The following is a 20,846-nucleotide window of genomic DNA, read 5'->3' as shown; positions in this document are numbered from 1 at the left end:
AACAATATTATCTTATTTGTCTTATTTCACGGCCAGCTTCTGACGTTGTTGACGCACGCGCTGATGTCACGCTCCCATAGGAAGTGACTGGTGCTTCTCTCAGCCAATCGGATTTACGGATAACGCTCAGACAACAAACAAAAGATCAAGCTAGCCGCGCTCTTCAGGCTCGTTAGATGTTCTCCTCGGTCTTTAACTGATCCTAGTTTCGTGCCAGCTAATGTCGTCCTGAGGCGCCCCGGCCAAGCTAAACGCGTTAGCCAGGTTAGCTGCTGCTAACCAGCAAAGCCAGTTAGCGTATATTGCTAGCTAGCTTTGCTAAACATCCCTTTAGAACTTGGCCCGGGGGGGACACAAGGGGCCCCGGCTCGTTCTGTAGCCATGTCTGGACAGTCGTCGGGCTGTGGGTTTCTCATGTCGGTGGTTGTCCACGGAGACTCCGTTTTGAACGAGCAGGAAAAGGAGCTCAAGCAGCGGCTTCAGCGGCTCTATCCAGCCGTTAATGAAAACGAGAGTCCACTTCCTCGCTCCTGGAGCCCGAAGGACAAGTTTAGCTACATCGGCCTGTCTCAGAACAATCTCCGTGTACACTACAAAGGTATGACACAAAGGCGCACTCACGGTTAGCACAGTGTTATAACGTTAGCTTAGCATAGTGGTTAGTCGAGCAAAGCAAGCTGCTGTTCGGCTAGTAGCCCCATCAACAAGGTAGAGGCTAGCTCGCTAGCTCAATGCTACCCTGTTTACCAGTTGGTCAGCATCACGAGGTATCCACGGTATAATAAATTAAACGGACACTTATCCTCAGGTGAAGTACTTCTTTGAGATTCACATAGTCTAAACGTGCGGCAATATCAAAATTAACTTAAGCTACTTGAACAACTTGAGCGGCTTCTAGTGACGTAGTCGCTGCTGCGTGTGGGTTCACATTCAGGTTCATTAGCTGCTTAGCAAAGCTAAAAGCTACCTTACTGATGCAGGCCGGAAAGAAAAGGCAGAAGTCTAAAAACGTCAAAGCGCTTCCAGGGTGTATTCTGCCACACGCGCACACGCACGCACATACTCACACACGCACACTCTTCCCTGTTGCAGCTGGAATCTTCTATCTGCATTTGAAAATGCTAAATCACATGGACATCTCATAACATGACTAAGGAAGTCATTTTGTATTTTGTGTAAATGTCAGGCCTACTGTGATTAGATGAAATTTTATTGGTATTTTTATATGACGATGAATGAAATACGAAGGACTTGCAACAAGACCGGAGGGCTTCTTCGGAATGCTCCTTCTGTGAAGCAGTAAGGTGTTGAATTGAGAGTTGTGGCAAAAAGCATAACAAAGGTTTCAGATTGTTCAACACGTCAGTAAAAATGGGAGTTACATTTTGCAAACTCCTATTCTTGAGGATTAACTGTTTAAAGAATGTGGTTTTGTCATGAGGAATTTTGAAGCAATACTTTGCACTTTATCTATGATAGATATTTGCCGCTATTTCCTAAAATATTTCCAAACTTTGTTTTGAATACAGGGTCTCATTTGGTGACAATCTTACAACCAATGTCATGGATTGTGTTAAACATTTTTAGATTAGTTGAAATGAGTAAAATCTCATTGTTTTGGGGTAACGAAGCTAAGCTATAAGCTTGCATATGTGTTTGTTCCTTAACTTGAAAACACACTCTTCCACGGCACCTTGCTATGTAGTGGGGCTCTCCAAGAGTGGGTAAATAACTGGCACTGTGTTTATTTGCTTTACTTTTGTGTTTAAAACTTTAAAAACACAGGATGATGAATGGAAAATGTGGGAGCCATTGTGATAAAGACAGGACTTGAAAAACAATTGGAGGTGTGCGTTCTGTTTGTTAAGCAGCAGATTTTCCTCTATAGACAGTGTGGTCCGTCAGTGTGAAGAGAAATGTGATGAAAGACAAAATATAGAATTGATGGTCATCAAACTGTGTTGCAGAAAAGCCTGTCTTTTATAAAGATGTACTGATGGATTACTAATCTAATGCCTTTATCCCAACCTGAAGGTCATGGTAAAACCCCTAAAGATGCAGCATCTGTACGCGCCACACATCCAATACCAGCAGCATGTGGGGTCTACTACTTTGAGGTCAAGATCATCAGCAAAGGTCGAGATGGGTAAGGACACTGGTGTGTGTGTGTGTAAAAATATACAAATTCTGTTATCTATTGGCACAATTATTTGAAAGTGGAAGACAGAGAAAATGGCCATCAACTGTCCTCGGTCTGGAGCTCCATGCAAGATCTCGCTTCATGGAGTGAGGATGATGAGATAGGTGAGGGACCAGCCTAAAACTACAAGACGGAGGCTTGTTAATGATCTGAAGGTAATTGCGAAATCAGTCACCAAGAAAGCAGTTGGCAACACACTGTGTGCAGTGAACTGACATCTTGCAGTGCCCACATGGCCCCCCTGAAAGCACATGTAAATGGAGGCGAGTGTCACCACACACCAAAAACTGACTGTTGGGTTCGGTTCTGGACGGATATCGCCAGCCTGACCCGGATTCATCAGGCGAGCGGTTCCGTCTGGATCACCGAGGAGCAGCCGTTGTTTGTAAATAAATGTGTTGTTACATCAAAAGCTCTTTCTCAGTGTTATTATTGTTTTCTAGAAGTAAACAAAGCTAGTTTTCTGTTGGAAAACGCTGATTTTGGTGATTTCTGCCTCGTCAACGGTCAATAACTGCAGAACGGAAAAGGGTCGGAACCAAGGCTGCACCGATTGCAATTTGTTTGGCTAATCACTGATTTTTAAAAAGTCCTGACCTGCCGATACAGATTTTTTTATTAATTGACAGCACATATTTTAATGTTACAATCTTATTTTATTGATAACATACAAAATGTGTGCAACGTGTTACCCTGCAGACCTGTTTTTAGCCTCTCACCAAACAGTGCACAGCAGTATCGTGCTTTTACAAATAAAAGGAATTGACAAGGTTTGAGGTCGTTAATAAAATAACTATCTACAGGACGAACTAACGAAACGACCTCAACCACCAATAAGGTGTCCTGAGTTGTAGCTTTTCTTTCTTGTAGTGCAAAAAGACAAAACGCCCAAATGCAGCAGCTTTGTGACTATTTCAATGTAAACAGCTGCTAAAAGTCAAACCTTCAACAGAAATAGTTCAGCGTGTTTAACATGTTCATAAGTCAACGGCTAATAGCAAGAATTAACACGGCACAGGTCATTTCTGCTTTTTCACCAGACAGGTGACGTCTTTTCTCGTCTACTGTCCAGCCCAACTAAACAGGCGCTCGGTTTCAGTGCAGCAGGGGGCGGAGCCATAGGCTCGGCAGGTAGGCGGGGCTGTCAGTGATTTAATGGCAGAGCAGAAGGAGACTGGCTGGTTTTTGACTGGTATTCTGCCTATTGCCATAATCAGTGGACAACCATAAAAAAATGACTGCGTTAATTTCTAGCTGCGCAAATATAGAAATTCAGCAGGGGATCTACAGTGTTTCCACCACTGTGGTGCTCTCTTGATATAGATATATATGTGTATATATATATATACCTTGGCTGTAGATGTTGCCAATTTATGTGCGTCTTAGAGATCTATCATAAATTGCTCATACGCAGGGTGATTAAGGTGTTGCTTAAAGTTAAGTTAAAGCCCCACGTCTGTCTATGTTTGGTATAATTAGGGCACTTTATTTATATCTGGCTTTTTTTAGCCCTCATCATTTGAGACACCCTGTTTGCAATAACAGAATTGAACAAGAGACATTTAAAATGCCCAATAGAACAAAAGTTCTTGTTTTTTCAACTGACTCCTGCTGCGATCTCTAAATTATTCACACCTAAATAACAATGATGACTAATTCACTTTATTGGGGGCAGGTCAGGAATGATCTGAAAGATGATTTACACTTTAATGCGCTAACGATCATCATCTCAGATAGCAGATTTGTCCCCCCGTTCCACCCCACAACATTTTATTTTGGGAGGTGGAATGATCAAAACAAATAAAAACAAATAAATAAATAAACTAGGGATGTCCCGATCAGGGTTTTTTTAAACTCCAAGTCATTTGGTTTTGAACCGATATCGAGTCCCGATCCGATACTTCTTTAATACATGAAAACAATAACGACGAGTGAAAAACGGATCCGGGATGTCCCTTATTCTTTATTTTATCATCTTATTTCAACATTTAACTCTTGAACAGAACACTTCTGTGGCATAGCTTGAACATTTAAGTAATAAATAAAGCACTTTGTTCACTTTGGACTTGGACTAGTGCAACAGTAAATATTAAATACCAATATTTATAATAAAATGAGCAGCAGCTCAATCGGCGGGTTTTCGTCGTCCACTTCAGAATACTTCCACAGCGCAGACAAACTCGCACGACTAGCTTCAAGCTGCTTCTTGTTCAGCAGCGATCAACCTATAGCGTCACAGGAAGTGATGTCACACTGCTGGCGCTGCCGTTTCTGTTGGATTAGAGGTCTCACTCTGTAACGTAACTCCAGATCTATCTAACGATCCATATATATCCGAGTCCTGATCGGGAGCTACCGTCCGACTCCGATCGAGACTACAAGCTCGTGATCGGGCCCGATTTCCGATCACAAGATGGGATCGGCACATCCCTACTGTCAACATAGCCTCAGGAAATCCCAGGCTGATATTAAGATGTTCTCTGTCTGTTTCACAGGTTCATGGGCATTGGCCTCTCGGCTCAGGGTGTGAACATGAACAGACTTCCTGGTGAGACTGCCGTATATTATATTATGTTGTGTTTGGCGTGTTATGCACCAGCTGTCACTTTGAATGGGACGGCGGTACACTCCAGAGACGTACTCTGTAGTGTACCGCGTATGATGGAACCTTTTTAGCATTTTTGCAGTAGAGGTGTTGAAACCCATTTCAGCATGTCTAACATTCTCTTTCCTAGGATACTTTTTGTGTGGGGTTATAGGGTTACGTTCACCTACATAGACAGGTCTTAGTGGATTCTTATATGTATCACTCATAGGGGGGACTCGAGCTGTGAATTGACTTGAGTCAGACCAGAGTTAGCAGATTAAGGACTTGCGATAAGTCTTGACTTGACTTGTGTTTTGTAGCCCTGAGGCTGCGGAGACTGGCAGCTAGCTAACTAGTGCTAATGTATAGCACTTAGTTATTTGCTATCAGAATTGTTATGAGGATGTGGAGTGAGACTATTCTGCTAAATAATATATTAACTCTATCATTGGGGTCAGAGAGGGTTCTATGCCCCCGTTGCCTTGCTTTCTCCATAAACAAGTACACCCTCCCATCTTTTTTCATGGTGATGGCAAGAGTTATGGGAATCCCTGCATCAAGGGCAACTTTTGTGTGTGTACTCCGTCATGATGGGAAAATAATTTGACTCCACCACTCACAACTGAGTGACAGAGACGATTAAGAGTTTTTGTAAATGGCTCGTAGCTTTCTTCTTTGAAGTGTCCTTGGGCAAGACGCTGAACCCAAATTTCTCCCAGTGGGCCTGGCAGCAGTCGCCCACTGGAGTGTGAATGTGAGGCTTAATTGTAAAGCGCTTTGGGCACCACAAAGGTGTAAAAGGTGTTACATAAGTTAAGGATGTCCCGATCGGTCCGAGTCATTTGATTTTGTACCGATGCCGAGTCCCGAGTGTTGACTCTGTACCAACTGTTTGAAATGAGGTCTAATCAGGAGCCATCTGTTGCATCATTGCACGCTATCACTGCCTGTATGGCATTCTGATTCTATTAATTCATATCCCAAAGGTTGGGACAAGCACTCATACGGTTACCATGGCGATGACGGCCACTCCTTCTGCTCATCTGGCACTGGGCAACCATACGGGCCCACATTTACAACAGGTGATGTGATTGGCTGCTGTGTTAACCTCATCAACAACACCTGCTTCTACACAAAGAATGGTCACAGCCTAGGTAAGGATCTCCAACAGCACGACCACAACTGGACCGAACAAAGCCTGCCTTTGTAATCACAAACATATATCTTCTGTTTATTGTTTATTGTACTATAAAACGAGAACAGCGGTCTGTGAGCACAGACCTCCACCAAGCTGCTCGTTCCCCTCCTAATTGGATTTAGACCGTCCACATGGTGATCTGGATCATCACCCTACTACTACTGTACTGTCGGCTTGTCCCGTGAGGGGTCGGCAGACTCGGCACAGCAAATCAATTTTCCAAGGTTCTACATTGTTCTTGGTATCTTTATACACCAACCGTGAAAAGTCAAAGTGAATTAGAGTTGATATTTTTAACTGATTCTTGAATCCATAAATGGGTTTTAATGTTAAAATGTAATACCGGTATTTGTTCCTGACCTCATTCTGGATCAGATCCAGAAGTCATTTTTCATGATGGCTCGGTTCAGACCCCTTTATGACTGGGATTTTTAGTGAGTGAATTTAATGCAGATTTTACCATTTATTTATTTTTTAAAAGCCTCCATTATAAGTAAATGGGGAAATCCTAACCCTAACCCTTTTCCATAATAACCACATTAGTTTCATGTTTAAGTCATCTTATCTGGCACTGGCGCACACACACACACACACACGTTGTCTTCCACCATAACCTGGTCAGATGCTCACCAGCCAGAAGCAGGGCTGCAGCTTCCGGTATTTGGGTGGATGTAGTTGAGTACACAGAACTGTCATCAGTCAAAAATCGATTCAGGCTAATCCTGCCTTACATCCTTTATTGCTGCCTTTTCTGTTCTGCTCCAGTCTCCCATTCCAATTACTACACTATCACGTTAATCGTTAATGCAAGCCAGCAGTTATCAGATCTATCACTCCCCAGCTGCCTTCTCACATAGTCACAAAATACTTCAAAAAAAGAAGAGCACCTTCTATAACCAGGCTTTAGTGGTTGTGGATAGGGCACCTTTTGTCATGGCTCGTCTGGCACAAATGTTATTGTATGAAAGTTATAGCTTGCAATATGATGGATTATTAGCTTTTGACAGAATGAGCTACCAGTATGTTACTGCACTGTTGTTTTTAATTGGGGTTATGTAGATGTCTCTGGTGTTGCTTTAATTTAATGCAAACCAATCAAACCAGCAGCAGCTGGTCATCAAATTAGCTCATCCTGACACACGCTCTCATCCTCTGCAGGTATTGCCTTCACAGACCTACCAGTAAGTACTTGCATTCTGTTTACTCTTGTGTTGTAAATGAATGTTTTTTAGTTTCCATTATTAATCTTGACTCAAGGGCATAAGTGTATTTGTAGAAATTACGTTTTCTATCAGACTGACCACCGTAATCAAAATGTATTGTGGGTCTTCAAAACGTGAGCTTTGCGTGTAGATGTGGGAAAGAATGAGCGAGGACACATTTTGTCCCACTTTGGGATATTGTCACGTTTTGAGGATAAATCACACACTATGATGTGTTCATTTAACCATTTAAGATTGATTTTTTTATTTAACCAGGTAAGTCCATTGAGAATTAATTCTCTGCATCAATCTCTTCAGAAAACCGCTCCGTTGATCAGGATTGTAGGCAAATTAAGGGAAATAGGTGCAATCCGGCTATTTCTGCCACCTATAATGAGTTTGAACCCAGCAGATTTATTCAGGAATATTTTGCCCCCGTAAAAGCTCCAAGCAGTAATGGCTGAGTGTGTCTCCCCAGTTGTTTCCTGCTGTGACGTGTTGTCCAGACTGCCTTCCCCTCTGTCATCCTAATTGGTTGCTCTCACTCTGCTGCAGCCTAACTTGTACCCAACCGTGGGCCTTCAGACCCCAGGAGAGGTGGTGGATGCAAACTTTGGCCAGCACCCCTTCGTATTTGACATTGAGGACTATATGCGCGAGTGGAGGATGAAGATCCAAGCCCAGATTGACCGCTTCCCCATTGGAGAGCGAGAGGGCGAGTGGCAGTCCATGATCCAGCAGTAAGACCGCTGCAAACATGCTAATTCTGAGGTTGTCTATTTGTATGATGCAAGCCATTGTTGATAACTTTAAACTTATTCGATTTTAGAGTGCATTTCTTTTTTTATCATTAATAGTAGTAATGGTCCGTTAACTTTAGTGGAATTAGATCGTTGTGTTCTTCTGATGCAGGTACCCTCACACTCGATGTGCTTTAGCTGCTAATGTTAGCTTTCTTCATTTCTAAATGCAGTACTAACTAGGTTTTTATGGTTGTATGACCTGTCCTAGATGTTGGTGACACTTTTGACGCACTTTATTCTGTTAAACTAATGTGTGTTACTACAGCCCTAAGAGTGTACTATTTTGAGACTCAGTCAGAGCTTGACATTATTTACTGAATGTACGTTTTGATGTATGTTGGCGGAATAGTTGTGTGCTTAAATCGAAGTTGAGCATTGGCATTACTGGATCCTGGCTTTGACTTTAACTACTGGCATGACAATGATCAAGGCCCAATCGAAGAGCAGGAACTGTGATCCAGAAGTAAAAGCCGTGGGACGCTGTTGCTACGGTTACTTGTCCCGAATTGATTACCCTCGCCGAAGGGGAGGTGAGGGTATTGCAATTGGGTCTGTCTGTCTGTCTGTCTGTTTGTCTGTCTGTCTGTCTGTCTGTTTGTCTGTCTGTCTGTTTGTTTGTTTGCTTGTTTGTCTGTCCGTGCGCATAACTCAAAAACTAGTAACCCAATCGACTTGAAATTTTCACACAAGCAAGGTTCTGTCCGTGGCTCGGTCCTCGCCGAGAATGGGCTTGATCCGGATCTGGATCCAGATTCTAGATTTTTTTTTACATCTGGAATTGTGCCTGTGCTGTAACATGGGAGTGTCACTTTAAGAGGGAGGGACACGAAGGGCATGATGGGAAAAGAGTCCAGAAGGTGTGTCGTAGTACGCAGGAGACAAAAATATTACTTGCCAAACGAAGATGAACGCGAGTCCAGTCGTTCATTTCATTTCAGGGGTGCAACATAAAAGTTGTATCTTTTCCCGTTCCGGAGCAGCAAGCTAGAGCAGGTTTATGGGTTTATGTCACATTTAATGCTTTCTCATAATACGGTATTCATTTACCATAAAGGGATTATTACCATTCAGAGGAATGAGGTCAAATCTATTTATACAAAGGGAAACTGGACACAACGGGTAACTTTTAATAGTGGAAGGAGAGGAGTCGGGTGCTGTTGCCGTTTCCCGTGGCGATGAGATGAGTCGTGCTGCCAGGGTATTTTACGGATGCTTTGCAAAGCTTGTAAATTGCTCTCGTTTTGTCGAGATTTCCATCGTACTGATAAAACCTGTAGTGCTGCCGAACGTTTGATTTAAAGGTCGCTGTGATTCCGTGTTATAGCGCTGCTCCACGCCCATTCCCACAATCCGCGGAAGACGTCTTTTTTAAAGTTGTGGAAAAGTAAACTTTTATTAAAGCTGTAAATCGTAATCAACCGATACAATAATCTGAAATCCGATGTACTCTAAAGTTTAACCCTAACCCTAACCTAAAGCCTATTTGGCAGTTCTCAGATGTACTACATGGCCTTCATTCACATCTTTGTTGTGATCCACTGTATTTCAACACATCTGCTTACAATAACTGTATTTCTTGTCTCAACAGGATGGTGGCCTCCTACCTGGTGCATCACAGCTATTGTGCCACAGCTGAAGCCTTCGCCAAATCGACAGACCAGGCCGTGCATGAGGAGCTGGTCTCCATCAAAAACCGACAGAGTGAGTCCTCCTGTTAGCCTGAGCGTAGGTGATGCTGCTGCCAGGTTAAAATGAAGTTTATTAAGTAGATTACAACCTATTTATCTTAAATTTAGTGTACACCCGCAGTCCCATCTCTTCTCTGAGCAGCTAAAGCGTGTTCAGCGGTGCTAGCATGATATCACAGGGTTGTCGACTCATCATCGGCCTTCTGACGCAATGAGCAAACACACTGGAGTGATGCTGCTGGAAATGGGCCTCTATGCCTCTGTAAATGTTGCACCTGCAGCAAGAATAGTCATTTGCCACATTAGCAATGTAGAGATGGTATTTCTGATTACTTTAAAGTCATCTTCATTGAAAAACAGTGCTTTTCTTTAAAAATAAGGACCTAAGTGACCCCAATCTTCTGGCCACGGGTGTACACTTGGTGTGTGGCATTGAAGTGGAACATTTTCTCTTGCACCATAATGAGAGCTAAGTTGATCGCACACTGTAGGTAAAAGACAATGGAAGATTAAATCCTCACCAAAATATACACCTGAAGAAGAAAGTCCATGAATTTATGAATCTTATTGTAGTGCCAGGACAAATGCGTATACTGGTCAAAGATTGTGCGTTTGTCCTGGCACTACAATAGAATATATTTATGTTGCATAGGGGTTCTATTTTCACTCGTACTGTATCTGTCCATTTGTTGATTTGCGAGACCTAACGACTGTACTATGACTATGTTGGTTGCCGGTATGCAGAGATCCAGAAACTGGTGTTGTCAGGTAGAATGGGCGAGGCCATTGAGACTACCCAGCAGCTCTACCCCAACCTCCTGGAGAGGAACCCAGACCTTCTGTTCATGCTCAAGTGAGACCAAAGCACAACTATGCCCTTCTGTCCCTTTTCTAAACTGTTCTCTGCTTGTTGGATCCCATTCCATTATCTTTAAATCCTTCCTTGCCCTCCGTTGTTCTGTGTCCCCGTACGCCCAGCCTGTGCTTCATATTTTTTTACCTTCAACTTTCTTCTTTATACCTGCTTCTTCTCATGTGGTTGCTTCCCTCCCCTGCGTTCTCAGGGTGAGACAGTTCATTGAGATGGTGAATGGGACGGACAGTGAGGTTAGGTGTCTGGGAGGTCGTAGCCCCAAGTCTCAGGACAGTTACCCCGGCTCCCCCCGGCCCTTCAGCAGCCCCAGCCACAAAGCCAACAGCTCCCAGCCCTACCTCGCAGGTACGGTCCAGCTGTGCTCTACATGTTCACCTGTGGTGATTAGAGCCTGCCTCGAGTTCTTTCAGTTACAGTGTCTGAATATAAAGCATCTGTTCTTACTAACGTATAACAAACGTCTTGAAAGTTAATGGTGGTGATGCAGATTGTCAGTCTAGGTCAGGGGTCGGCAACCTAAGACACGCGTGTCATGCCTGGCACACGACGGTAAATGACGTGTGTCATGAAAAAGGTTTCCGATCCCTGGTCTCTGTGTAAATTCAGTCCTTTGGATTCTTTTGAATCCAGTTGAACTGAAAGGTTTCACCTCAGATTATAGCTACCGTATTTTTCGGACCATAAGGCGCATCTCCAGAATCGACCGTGAGCCTTATAACCCGGTGCTGCCAGTCATGCAGCAGAGCAGGCAGAGGGAATTCAACTGGAGGAAGCAAGAAGATGACCTGCGTGCCCGTCTCACCGATACTGTCGAAAGTAAACCCAAGTGAAGCAAACTAACTCGGAGCTTGGTGGACTAACCAGAGAACTCCAACCGCTCCAAGCTAAACTGCCAGCTGCGTGGGAGCGTTGGACGACAGAAGGCCAACACGCATTCACCAAGACAGGGAGGCGACCCCGGGCGAGTTAGAGCTTGTGAATAAGTTGAATAAATATTGATTTATCTGGCTGTTTCGATCCACTTAATGCGCCTTATGTGTGAAAATAGACCCGTTTGTTGATGTTGCACCTTGCGATACAGTAGTTAGGTTTTAGTGTCATTTTAACATGTTGAAATCTTGTTGAGGAAAATGGTCTGCACAAAATATGAAAAGCAAATGTTTCAAACATATTGTCATAGCAACATGCCAGTATTGGCAGAGCAGGTGAATCACCTGCTTAAAGTCCATCTCTCATTCTGCTGCTGTAGGAGTCGACAGCACCTGCTGTAACGGTGTGACATCCAATAAGAGCCACACTTCCTCCCCGCACAGTCACAAGTCCTGCCCTCCAAGCTCTAGCTCCACCCTCCAAGCGTCTGACGTTAGCCTGAATGGGAGTCGTAGCCAACAGCCCATAAGCAGGTACACAGGTGTAAGCTGTCCCCATCTTCCTGGCCTCTGCTGGTTTAGCGCCTCCTAGCACTGTTGGATGGGGTTGCATCATCAGCTGTTTTTCTACACTCGTGTCAGTGATGGGAGATAACAAGAACTAATCCTCTTGGACCACTGGCATTATTTGAAGTCAATGGAATCCAAATGTTTGCTGTTGAAGGAATGCGTCCTTTGTTCTCTGTTGGCTTTGTTCCAGTGAGTCATTTTAGTCGCATATCTGCATCCTGTAAACTGTCTTTTGTCCCGTTCTACACGTCCTTCCTGAATAGCGATGCGGATATGGAGGTCGACCACTTCACCAATGGCTTCCTCAATGGCAGCGCCAGGCACTCCACCGAACCCGATGACTGCGACGCAGACATGGGTGGGTACCGGTAACCTCGCCGAGCGAAGCGGTCAGATATCTCCTGTTGTTTGGCCTGTGAGTTCCAGGAGGAAGGTTTGGAGAGCGGCTGCTGCAGCTTAAATATCTGTAATGTCATTGTCCCGTTGCATTTAACATTCATTCACTCATTCCCATTTTGCGACTGCAGAGGTGGAGTCAGCCCAGTTCAGGAGGCAGCTGTGTGGCGGGAGCCAGGCGGCCATCGAGAGAATGATCCATTTTGGCAGGGAGCTCCAGAGCATGAGCGAACACCTCCGCCGCGAGTGTGGCAAGAACTCAAGCAACAAGAAGATGCTCAAGGTGACGTGGAAGTCACAATGCGTGCGTGATCCGCACTGCATCAAAGTTATTTCTATTTTCAAATGTATTTTACTTTTTTACAAGGCAGCAGTCATACACAGTCGAGTCTAAATAAAACGGGTAACTATTAGGCAAATGGCGGATAAAACAGAACGACAGCGGCGTTCCTCTCTCACTGCATTCAAAGTTTCACAAGCTGCAGCATTTAGTAAATGATAGTGTTTTTGGTTTCAACACCAAATTGGAGATACTGTATTAGTATTTTTTAATTATTCCTTGTCCAGTCCTTGAATCTGGATCAAAAATGAATTCTCATTCTCTATATATTTCAGTCACTTAAATGAACTTTGGGACAAATAATAGGTGAATACATTTTTCAGCAGTCATTGCCGATGGATAAACTAGCTAAGCGCTACAGAGCAATAACCCTTGGAGCCGTTCTGGCGTTGCAGGACGCTTTCAGCCTGCTGGCCTACTCGGACCCCTGGAACAGCCCAGTGGGCTACCAGCTGGACTCCGTCCAGAGAGAGCCCGTCTGCTCTACCCTCAACAGTGCAATATTAGGTAAGTCACCTGTGCCTTTTATGACGTCTCGTCAGTCTAATCACCTGAAAAGACGTACCTGTTCCTGAGTAAATCAGCGGCCTCCTTTATTAGTCCCACAAGCAGCCGAAGCACAGAACCCTGCTGGGGAACTGAACCCTGTAGACTGTAGAGCTATTGATCGCATCTTTCACAATCATCTAATCACTTATTCGTGCACGTCTTTGTGGCTCAGTCATCTATTCATCAGAAGGTTGGCGGTTCCGTCCCAGCTCTGCATGTTGAATGCTGCCTAATGTAAAGCGCTTTGAGAAGTCAGACTAGAAATGTGGTAGAAAAGTCCAGTCCAGGTTCATCAATCAGCTGCTGCTCTTCATATTAACACCCCTGCTGGGGGGACGGGTAACATTGATCAGGTTCATCAATCAGCTGCTGCTCTTCATTTCAACACCCCTGCTGGGGGGACGGGTAACATTGATCGGGTTCATCAATCAGCTGCTGCTCTTCATTTTAACACCCCTGCTGGGGGGACGGGTAACATTGATCAGGTTCATCAATCAGCTGCTGCTCTTCATTTCAACACCCCTGCTGGGGGGACGGGTAACATTGATTTTACTTCACTTTATTGACTTTTGATTTGCGGCAGTCATGCATACATTCTATAACACATTCAAGGGGCATATAAGACATACGAGTTGAGCAGCATCGTTGTACAGGTGTAGGCTCTACATCAGTGGCCCCCCAACCACCGGGCCGCGGCCCGGTACCGGTCCGTGAGGCTTTGTTACCGGGCCGCACAGAAAGAATAACTAATGTATACAATTTCTGTTGTATCAATTATTAGCGTCTAAAATGTGTTTTATTTTGAAAAACGACCGGATTTTCTCCAACGTAACAATCGCCTCTTGATACGTTGCTAAAAAACCCAGCCGTGAACTAGCGAAAATTTATTTCAAAAAAACAAACGTCTTTGGAGAGCTTCTTTGCTAAGGAGAAATGTCCAACTGAGGAGGAAGAAGAGGAGGAAGAAGAGGAGGCGTTGACCTCCAAGAAGAGAAACCAGGAGTCGCACTTAAAACCCGGGTTTATCAACAGCTGATTAGCTTCGTTCATGGGGCAAAGGTTCAACACCGCCTCAGACAAAGAATCCTGGATTAAAAGACAAGAATGTGGAATTTATGAAACAAAAAACCATGAAGGACAGAAGTAATTATTGGGACCACAATTTATGGTGAGTAGATATTGTGTAATTATTAAATATTTATTTAATAGTTATTGCAAGTGCATAATATAACGTTTATTGGTAAGATTATATTCCTCTTTTTAAATTTAATAACCCCCCCGGTCCGCAAAAAAATTGCCCGGCATGATATACAGTGCAAACGGGTTCTATAGTATAAATAGTAACGTACAAATGTGTATCTATGTACGCACATATAATTATGTCTATAGATATATACATGTGTACACACACACACACACGTTGATGCAAACCTTTTACCGGAATGGTTGCCATTTTTCATTTTCTCTCAAAGCATTCTGGGATTTTTTGACGACCTCTGGGTTTCGAGTCTGCATCTGGAAACGCTTGTCTTGAAAACCTCGAGCAACGAGACGTAAATGAATGTACTGACCCCCCACCCATAAACGGGGGGGTGGGGCCAAGTAACAGAGTTCTAATTGGTACTGTTCAGTAAGCTGAAGTCATCCAGGTGTTGTCCATCATCAGTCCTCCTCACCCTGTCTTCTTCCTCTGCTCTCCCCTCCAGAGACTCACAACCTGCCCAAGCAGCCCCCCCTGGCCCAGGCCATGGGTCAGGCTTCCCAATGCCTCGCCATCATGGCACGGACTGGCAGTGGCTCCTGCGCCTTTGCCTCTGTGGACGATTACATGCACTAACGTTGTGCATGTCCGCGCACACACGCCTGTCCACACACGCCTGTCCAGAAATGTCTCCTCCCACTTCCTGTGTTTTCATTTTAGCCACGGAGATGTCTTTAGAAATGTAACCACATCTCTGGCTTGACCCCTCAGCGGAAACACATCTGAGGATCGGGAGTTATCTTGGGGCAGGTCTTTAAATTTAAAATACTGACAGGTGCGCCACCTCCCTTTGCATTGTAAACATAAAATGATGCCTCCACCTTGGGTGACCTTGCTAACGCCTCACCTAGCCCTGCAAGGTGACTCGCTGGTTTTTGTTTCCAGAGTTACGAGGCATGGTGCGACGGTTATCGTTGTTCTCATCGTCTTGTTACCTGCATTCACAGAATATTTGTTGCGCCAGCAAGAGCAAATTCCACCGGTTTATAATAAAGCTCCCAATTCCATTCCCGAATGTCAGTGATTAGCGTTACCGTTTCTACGTGACGTTCTCACCTGGGGACTCCGTCAGCGAGATCGTTACAGGATCTGTGTCCCGGTCAAGCTGAAAGGTCTCAGATGGTGAGGTCTGGATAAAAGCTTCAAAGGGAAATGAGCAAGAGACTGTATCTGAAATGGAGTGACAACCTCTGACCCCGGTTCAGTTCACGCCCAAAGCCCCACCTGCACAGCAACTTGGACGGTACCACGGTCTTTATTTGGTATGGCCGCCTTCTGACGCGTTTTTACAACGTACCGGAAAGCGAGCAAATAGAGCGTGCGACCGTCCGCGCCGCCTCACCCACGACGTCGTCTTTCTCTGCTCATTTACAGAATAATTTTCTTCCGAATCAGGGAGCATTTAGAGCAAGTGTGAGTAACGTGTGCAAGGACGGGTCAACCGGGACGTCCGTTTGGAGAGAAGCTCTCATGAGGAACGACTGATGGCATCGTCTGGATGCTGCAAGACGCTGGTCCTGAACTGGTTAACCATTACCGGTAGGTTTCCCTGGTAAAGTCATCAGCTTGAAACCCGTCAATAACCAGAATGACGTTTTAGTGAAAGCGCTTCGCTTTCAGCTGCTTGACTTGTTGCTGCCTTCAAAGCTTCTCGCACTCATTTTCCCGACCGCTTTGTCCGTTACCGGGTCATGCAGCCTATCCTAGTAGTCGATGGGCGACTGCGCTAACCACTGGGCCACCGTGCTAAAGCCAAACCTAAACCCGGTGTCGGCGATTAGCACGGTCAAAATACATGCGAGGGGTTGATCCGACAGACTCGAGATGATTTTAATCTGTAAATGTCAGTTCAATAAAACAATGGAAATATTCTAAATGAACGAATTCTACTTGATTAGTAAGTCATGTGACAGCAGCGCCGCCCCGAGTCCGTCCTCTGGATCATGAAGTCCATAGAACTTGTTCTCCACTTCTTCCTGACGTCAGGACCGGTGGCCATTTTAATTCAGCGTCCTCCAGGTCCGCCGGGTCAGCAGAAGGAAGTCCGCTGCTTGTGGAGCCACCTCTTCTTCAGCCGCTCCGCTTTGGCCTTTTCTTTACAGGCTGAGGATCAGACCGGGAAACCTGGTTAGTGCTGGTTAGATAGTTAACCAGTTTATTCGCTGGTCACATGATGAACATCCAGTATGGACTTGTACCCCAGCCTTTCTTGATGAACTGCACCGCCGCACTTTTATTTGTTCCCTTCTTGTTCTGCAGGGACAGCAGCTCGTTATCTGAAAGCACAAGGTGTGAACTTGTTTAGCTGGAAGACGGCGTCCCAGGGGACCAGACGGGACGGGACGGGACGGGACGGGACGGGACGGGACGGGACGGGACGCAGCTGTAGCATCACTAGCATCTCAATAAACAAGCAGCTGACTGCTCTAAAACCGCTGGGACACGACTCAACCCGAAGAACGGCGTTTAAAGTGCCTCGGAAGTCAAACAGATTTTAGGAGTTCGAACACGTAAAAGAAGGCGGAGTCTACCTGAGCAGGTTGAGTTTGAGTCGACCTGCTGTAGGAGGGATACTGTGTGTGTTTGTGTGTGTGGATCCAAAGAGAGGTAGCAGTAAAACTACTGGAAAATAAAACAGGACGGTAGTGAGAACAGCTGTTGAACTGAGGAAGGGAACAATCACCAATTCTGGAAACGGCGTCTGCGTCTGGGATCTCGCTGCAGGACGGGACGGAGGAATCAGGGATTTAGACTTTACTATAGAAACCTGAGCTAAAGAGAACCAGGAGGACAGTGACCCAGTCACTTCATGGAGGAATACCCCCCCGCGGGATGTAAATGATATGGAATTGTGTTAAATTAACTTTATGCTTTTGTTTTTCATACTATTTACACTTCGTCTGTTAAAATACACGTAAATGTACCTGTAGGCGTGTAAACGTAGCAACGGATTCATCTAGTTGGCATGATTATCTGAGATAGAGCTTCCTCTGAGGTTCCACTGGAGTGTCGTTTCAACGAGCCGCTCTTTGGGATTGAGTCACAATAACCAGCAGGTTAAAGATCGCATCTTCTACCTGCACACCTGTCTAATCAGGTGGGCGGGTCATCTCGGCCCAGGACAAGTTAAACAACATCTGAGAGAAACGGGCCTTTGGGTTCATAGTACAAGTCTTAGATCTTTGAAGTGTTGCTTTTGATTTTGTACAGCCGTTCTTAATTATTAACCCTTTAGGCTCCAGCAGCGCAGGCATGCTATGTTTTCAGTGTGTCTGCGTGCTCATAGGTCATCAGCCTGCTCGACTGATTGGCTGCTCCTTACTTGTGGTCCTGCAGCTTCCTGGTCCGTACAGCCTCGACTGAATGAAATGCTCGGCCGCCTGCTGCTGGACGGATGCAGAACTCCGTTCCTTTGCTGTCATCACTGCGTAGTTTCCATTCAGACTGAAACAAGAAGGAATACAATTCACGAATTAAATTCATGCAGACATTAAATATGCAACCGTCCATCTCCGAAACTGTTCACTAAAGCGACTGTCACCCTAACCCACTCTGCATGCGTTCCAGTTGTGACTCTGTTCAGTGAAAATCACCTTCAAGAGAAAAATTCATCAAATTGGGTAAGATTGGAATCCCCGTCCAAATACATTTGGCCACTTGCTACAGTTCCACCTGAATTCTAAACCAGACAGGAACAGCTGCGGCTCAAGAACCTGCTGTGAATCGTCCCTCATGGGGCGGAGCTTTATTACATTATTACAGCATGCGAGTTCAAACATTCCAAATACGTCAGTTCAGATTAAGCTCCTTGAACATCAGGCTGCTACATTGTAGCGGCTACATCATTGTAGCTACACTATAGCTGCTACATTGTAGCGGCTACTTTATAGCGGCTATATTTTGGCTTCCACTTGCCGTCGTGCGTGTGCCCCTCTCCTCGTGGCCAGCCTCTTCTTGCTGCTCGCATCCTTGGCCGTCGCTTCTTTTCCTGCTTCAGCTGCGGGTTTGAGAGAAGTCGTGTTCTGCTAGATCCATCCTGCTAACTGAGAAGCTGGGAAATGGCTTTACCTTCATCCTGATGCGGCTTCAGCTTCCTGGGAAGTAAAGCAGGTTTGAATGTCCAGCAGAGAAGAAACGTACGTCAGAGCGGAGCTTCACCTACTTGGAGCGGATTTCCTGCAGAACGTCAGCCGGGAAGACTCGCCTGCTCTGTGGGAACACAGAACGGAGACGCTGACTGACTGTCCTCTGGCTGTCCTGTCCACAAACGTATGACAGAAAGATCACCAAGCTCTCTTCATGAATGCATTCTTTTAATTATAGTTTCTGCCTGCACGAGACGGGGACGAGGAGACGACGCAGCGCCTGAAGACAGAGACGGGGACGAGGAGACGACGCAGCGCCTGAAGACAGAGACGGGGACGAGGAGACGACACAGCGCCTGAAGACAGAGACGGGGACGAGGAGACGACGCAGCGCCTGAAGACAGAGACGGGGACGAGGAGACGACACAGCGCCTGAAGACAGAGACGGGGACGAGGAGACGACGCAGCGCCTGAAGACAGAGACGGGGACGAGGAGACGACACAGCGCCTGAAGACAGAGACGGGGACGAGGAGACGACGCAGCGCCTGAAGACAGAGACGGGGACGAGGAGACGACGCAGCGCCTGAAGACAGAGACGGGGACGAGGAGACGACACAGCGCCTGAAGACAGAGACGGGGACGAGGAGACGACGCAGCGCCTGAAGACAGAGACGGGGACGAGGAGACAACGCAGCGCCTGAAGACAGAGACGGGGACGAGGAGACGACGCAGCGCCTGAAGACAGAGACGGGGACGAGGAGACGACGCAGCGCCTGAAGACAGACGGGGACGAGGAGACGACGGATAGTCGTGTTGTTGATCAGCGCTCTGATTCCTCCGACCTTCTGCTCCTGGAATAACTCCTGCCTCCTCCTCCTCTTCTCCTTCAGCAGCTCCTTCTCCCTGCAGACACAAGACAAATGTTTTGGGTCGGGCGGCGTGGGAAGGCCGAGAAATCATCACGTCACCATGGCAGCGGGAGGGTGGGACAGTGGGGGGGGGGTAAATGTGATGTTTCTGTCCATTAGCAGGATCAATACAATCCGAAGATCCTGGTCCTGGTCTAACTCGGATCCATTAAATCCTGAGATTGATCCAGACTCCCGTCTGGATTCTCCCATTTCCTTCCAATGGAGGCTTTAAAAACATCCCAGTCATAAAGGGGTCCGATCTGAACCACCATGAAACATCTTCTGGTTCCGATCCAGAACGAGGTCAGGAACAAATATTACATTTAAACATTAAACCATTTATGGATCCAAGAATCGGGTAAAAATACACAGAAACTATTTTCATGTTGGTGTGTAAAGATAGTAAAGATACCGAGAATCTAGAACCTTCTGGTTCTGATCCAGATCACCACATGGACAGTGTAGATCCAGTTAGGAGGGGAGCGAGCAGCTCGGGGTTATTTTCTAGATTGATTATTGATTGCTTGGACACTATTTATTGTTCTCTGCTTGTCGTTACTTATTCATTGGAATCTAAATTAAATTTTTGTCTTAATCTGACAACCAAAATAAAACATCATCATCATCACCGCGGGGTGACGTCACGATTACATTCACACTCGCATCCTGGTCATGCCGCGACAAAGAGGATCGCCACGTGACGGGCCGTCCCCGTTTACGCAGGACAGACGGTCTCTATGGTGGACACTACGGTGGACACTACGGTGTCCCACTACGGTGTCCCCACTACGGTGTCCCCACTACGGTGTCCCCACTACGGTGGACGCTGGGCTGTAGGAGGCAGCAGGACACGGTCGTTACCTCCTCGCGGCGTCCAGCGCCTCCTTCATGCCGCGGAGAGCCTGAGTCTTCGCGTCTCCAAACGTCACTTCCTCCGGCGCCTCGTCGTCGCTGGAGTCCGGAGCGGCGGGGATGGAAGAGAACGAAGAAGTTTCTCCACGTCGGTTCTTCGCCATGTTTGCGGCTTCTTCTTCTTCTGCCGATCAGCGGCGGCTGGTCGCGTTACCGCCTCCTAGTGACCCGGGGTGCGAACAGACTGTCGTGTCTAAATAAAAACGTCATCAAACCGCGCCATCCTGTGACGTTTAAACACCGAGACTAGTGACGTCAGCCCTCTCGTAGTAAGAGGAAATATACTACTTTAAAAAGCATATGCCTATAGTTAGAAACTATGCCAAGCTGCTCTTAGTATGTATATTTATTTTGGAACGCATTTAGTTGAAAAGTTGAGATGTTTTTATTTGACTTAAGA

At 45.9% G+C, this 20,846-nt stretch overlaps 2 protein-coding genes across 2 annotated transcripts; one reads left to right on the top strand and one right to left on the bottom strand.

Moving 5' to 3' along the window:
* The first annotated feature begins 144 nt into the window (after positions 1-144).
* Positions 145-15,128, top strand: ranbp9 (RAN binding protein 9). Its single transcript, XM_068748624.1, has 14 exons — positions 145-598; positions 2,035-2,146; positions 4,696-4,748; positions 5,774-5,941; positions 7,144-7,166; positions 7,743-7,927; positions 9,579-9,691; positions 10,423-10,531; positions 10,743-10,897; positions 11,802-11,955; positions 12,255-12,349; positions 12,519-12,670; positions 13,123-13,234; positions 14,983-15,128. Exons 1-14 carry the CDS (start codon positions 382-384, stop codon positions 15,111-15,113), a joined length of 1,779 nt encoding a protein of 592 aa, XP_068604725.1. The 5' UTR covers positions 145-381; the 3' UTR covers positions 15,114-15,128.
* Positions 15,129-15,136: 8 nt separating this feature from the next.
* On the bottom strand, positions 15,137-20,570 carry nol7 (nucleolar protein 7). Its single transcript, XM_068748626.1, has 8 exons — positions 20,396-20,570; positions 19,466-19,526; positions 18,700-18,746; positions 18,606-18,631; positions 18,453-18,534; positions 17,860-17,981; positions 16,736-16,813; positions 15,137-16,640 (listed from the first exon to the last, which is right to left on the bottom strand). Exons 1-8 carry the CDS (start codon positions 20,548-20,550, stop codon positions 16,567-16,569), a joined length of 645 nt encoding a protein of 214 aa, XP_068604727.1. The 5' UTR covers positions 20,551-20,570; the 3' UTR covers positions 15,137-16,566.
* Between the last annotated feature and the right edge of the window lie 276 nt (positions 20,571-20,846).

Source organism: Brachionichthys hirsutus, chromosome 15 (assembly GCF_040956055.1).
Source record: "Brachionichthys hirsutus isolate HB-005 chromosome 15, CSIRO-AGI_Bhir_v1, whole genome shotgun sequence".
Taxonomy (NCBI): Eukaryota; Metazoa; Chordata; class Actinopteri; order Lophiiformes; family Brachionichthyidae; genus Brachionichthys; species Brachionichthys hirsutus.
This window is presented reverse-complemented; position numbering and strand designations above follow the sequence as displayed.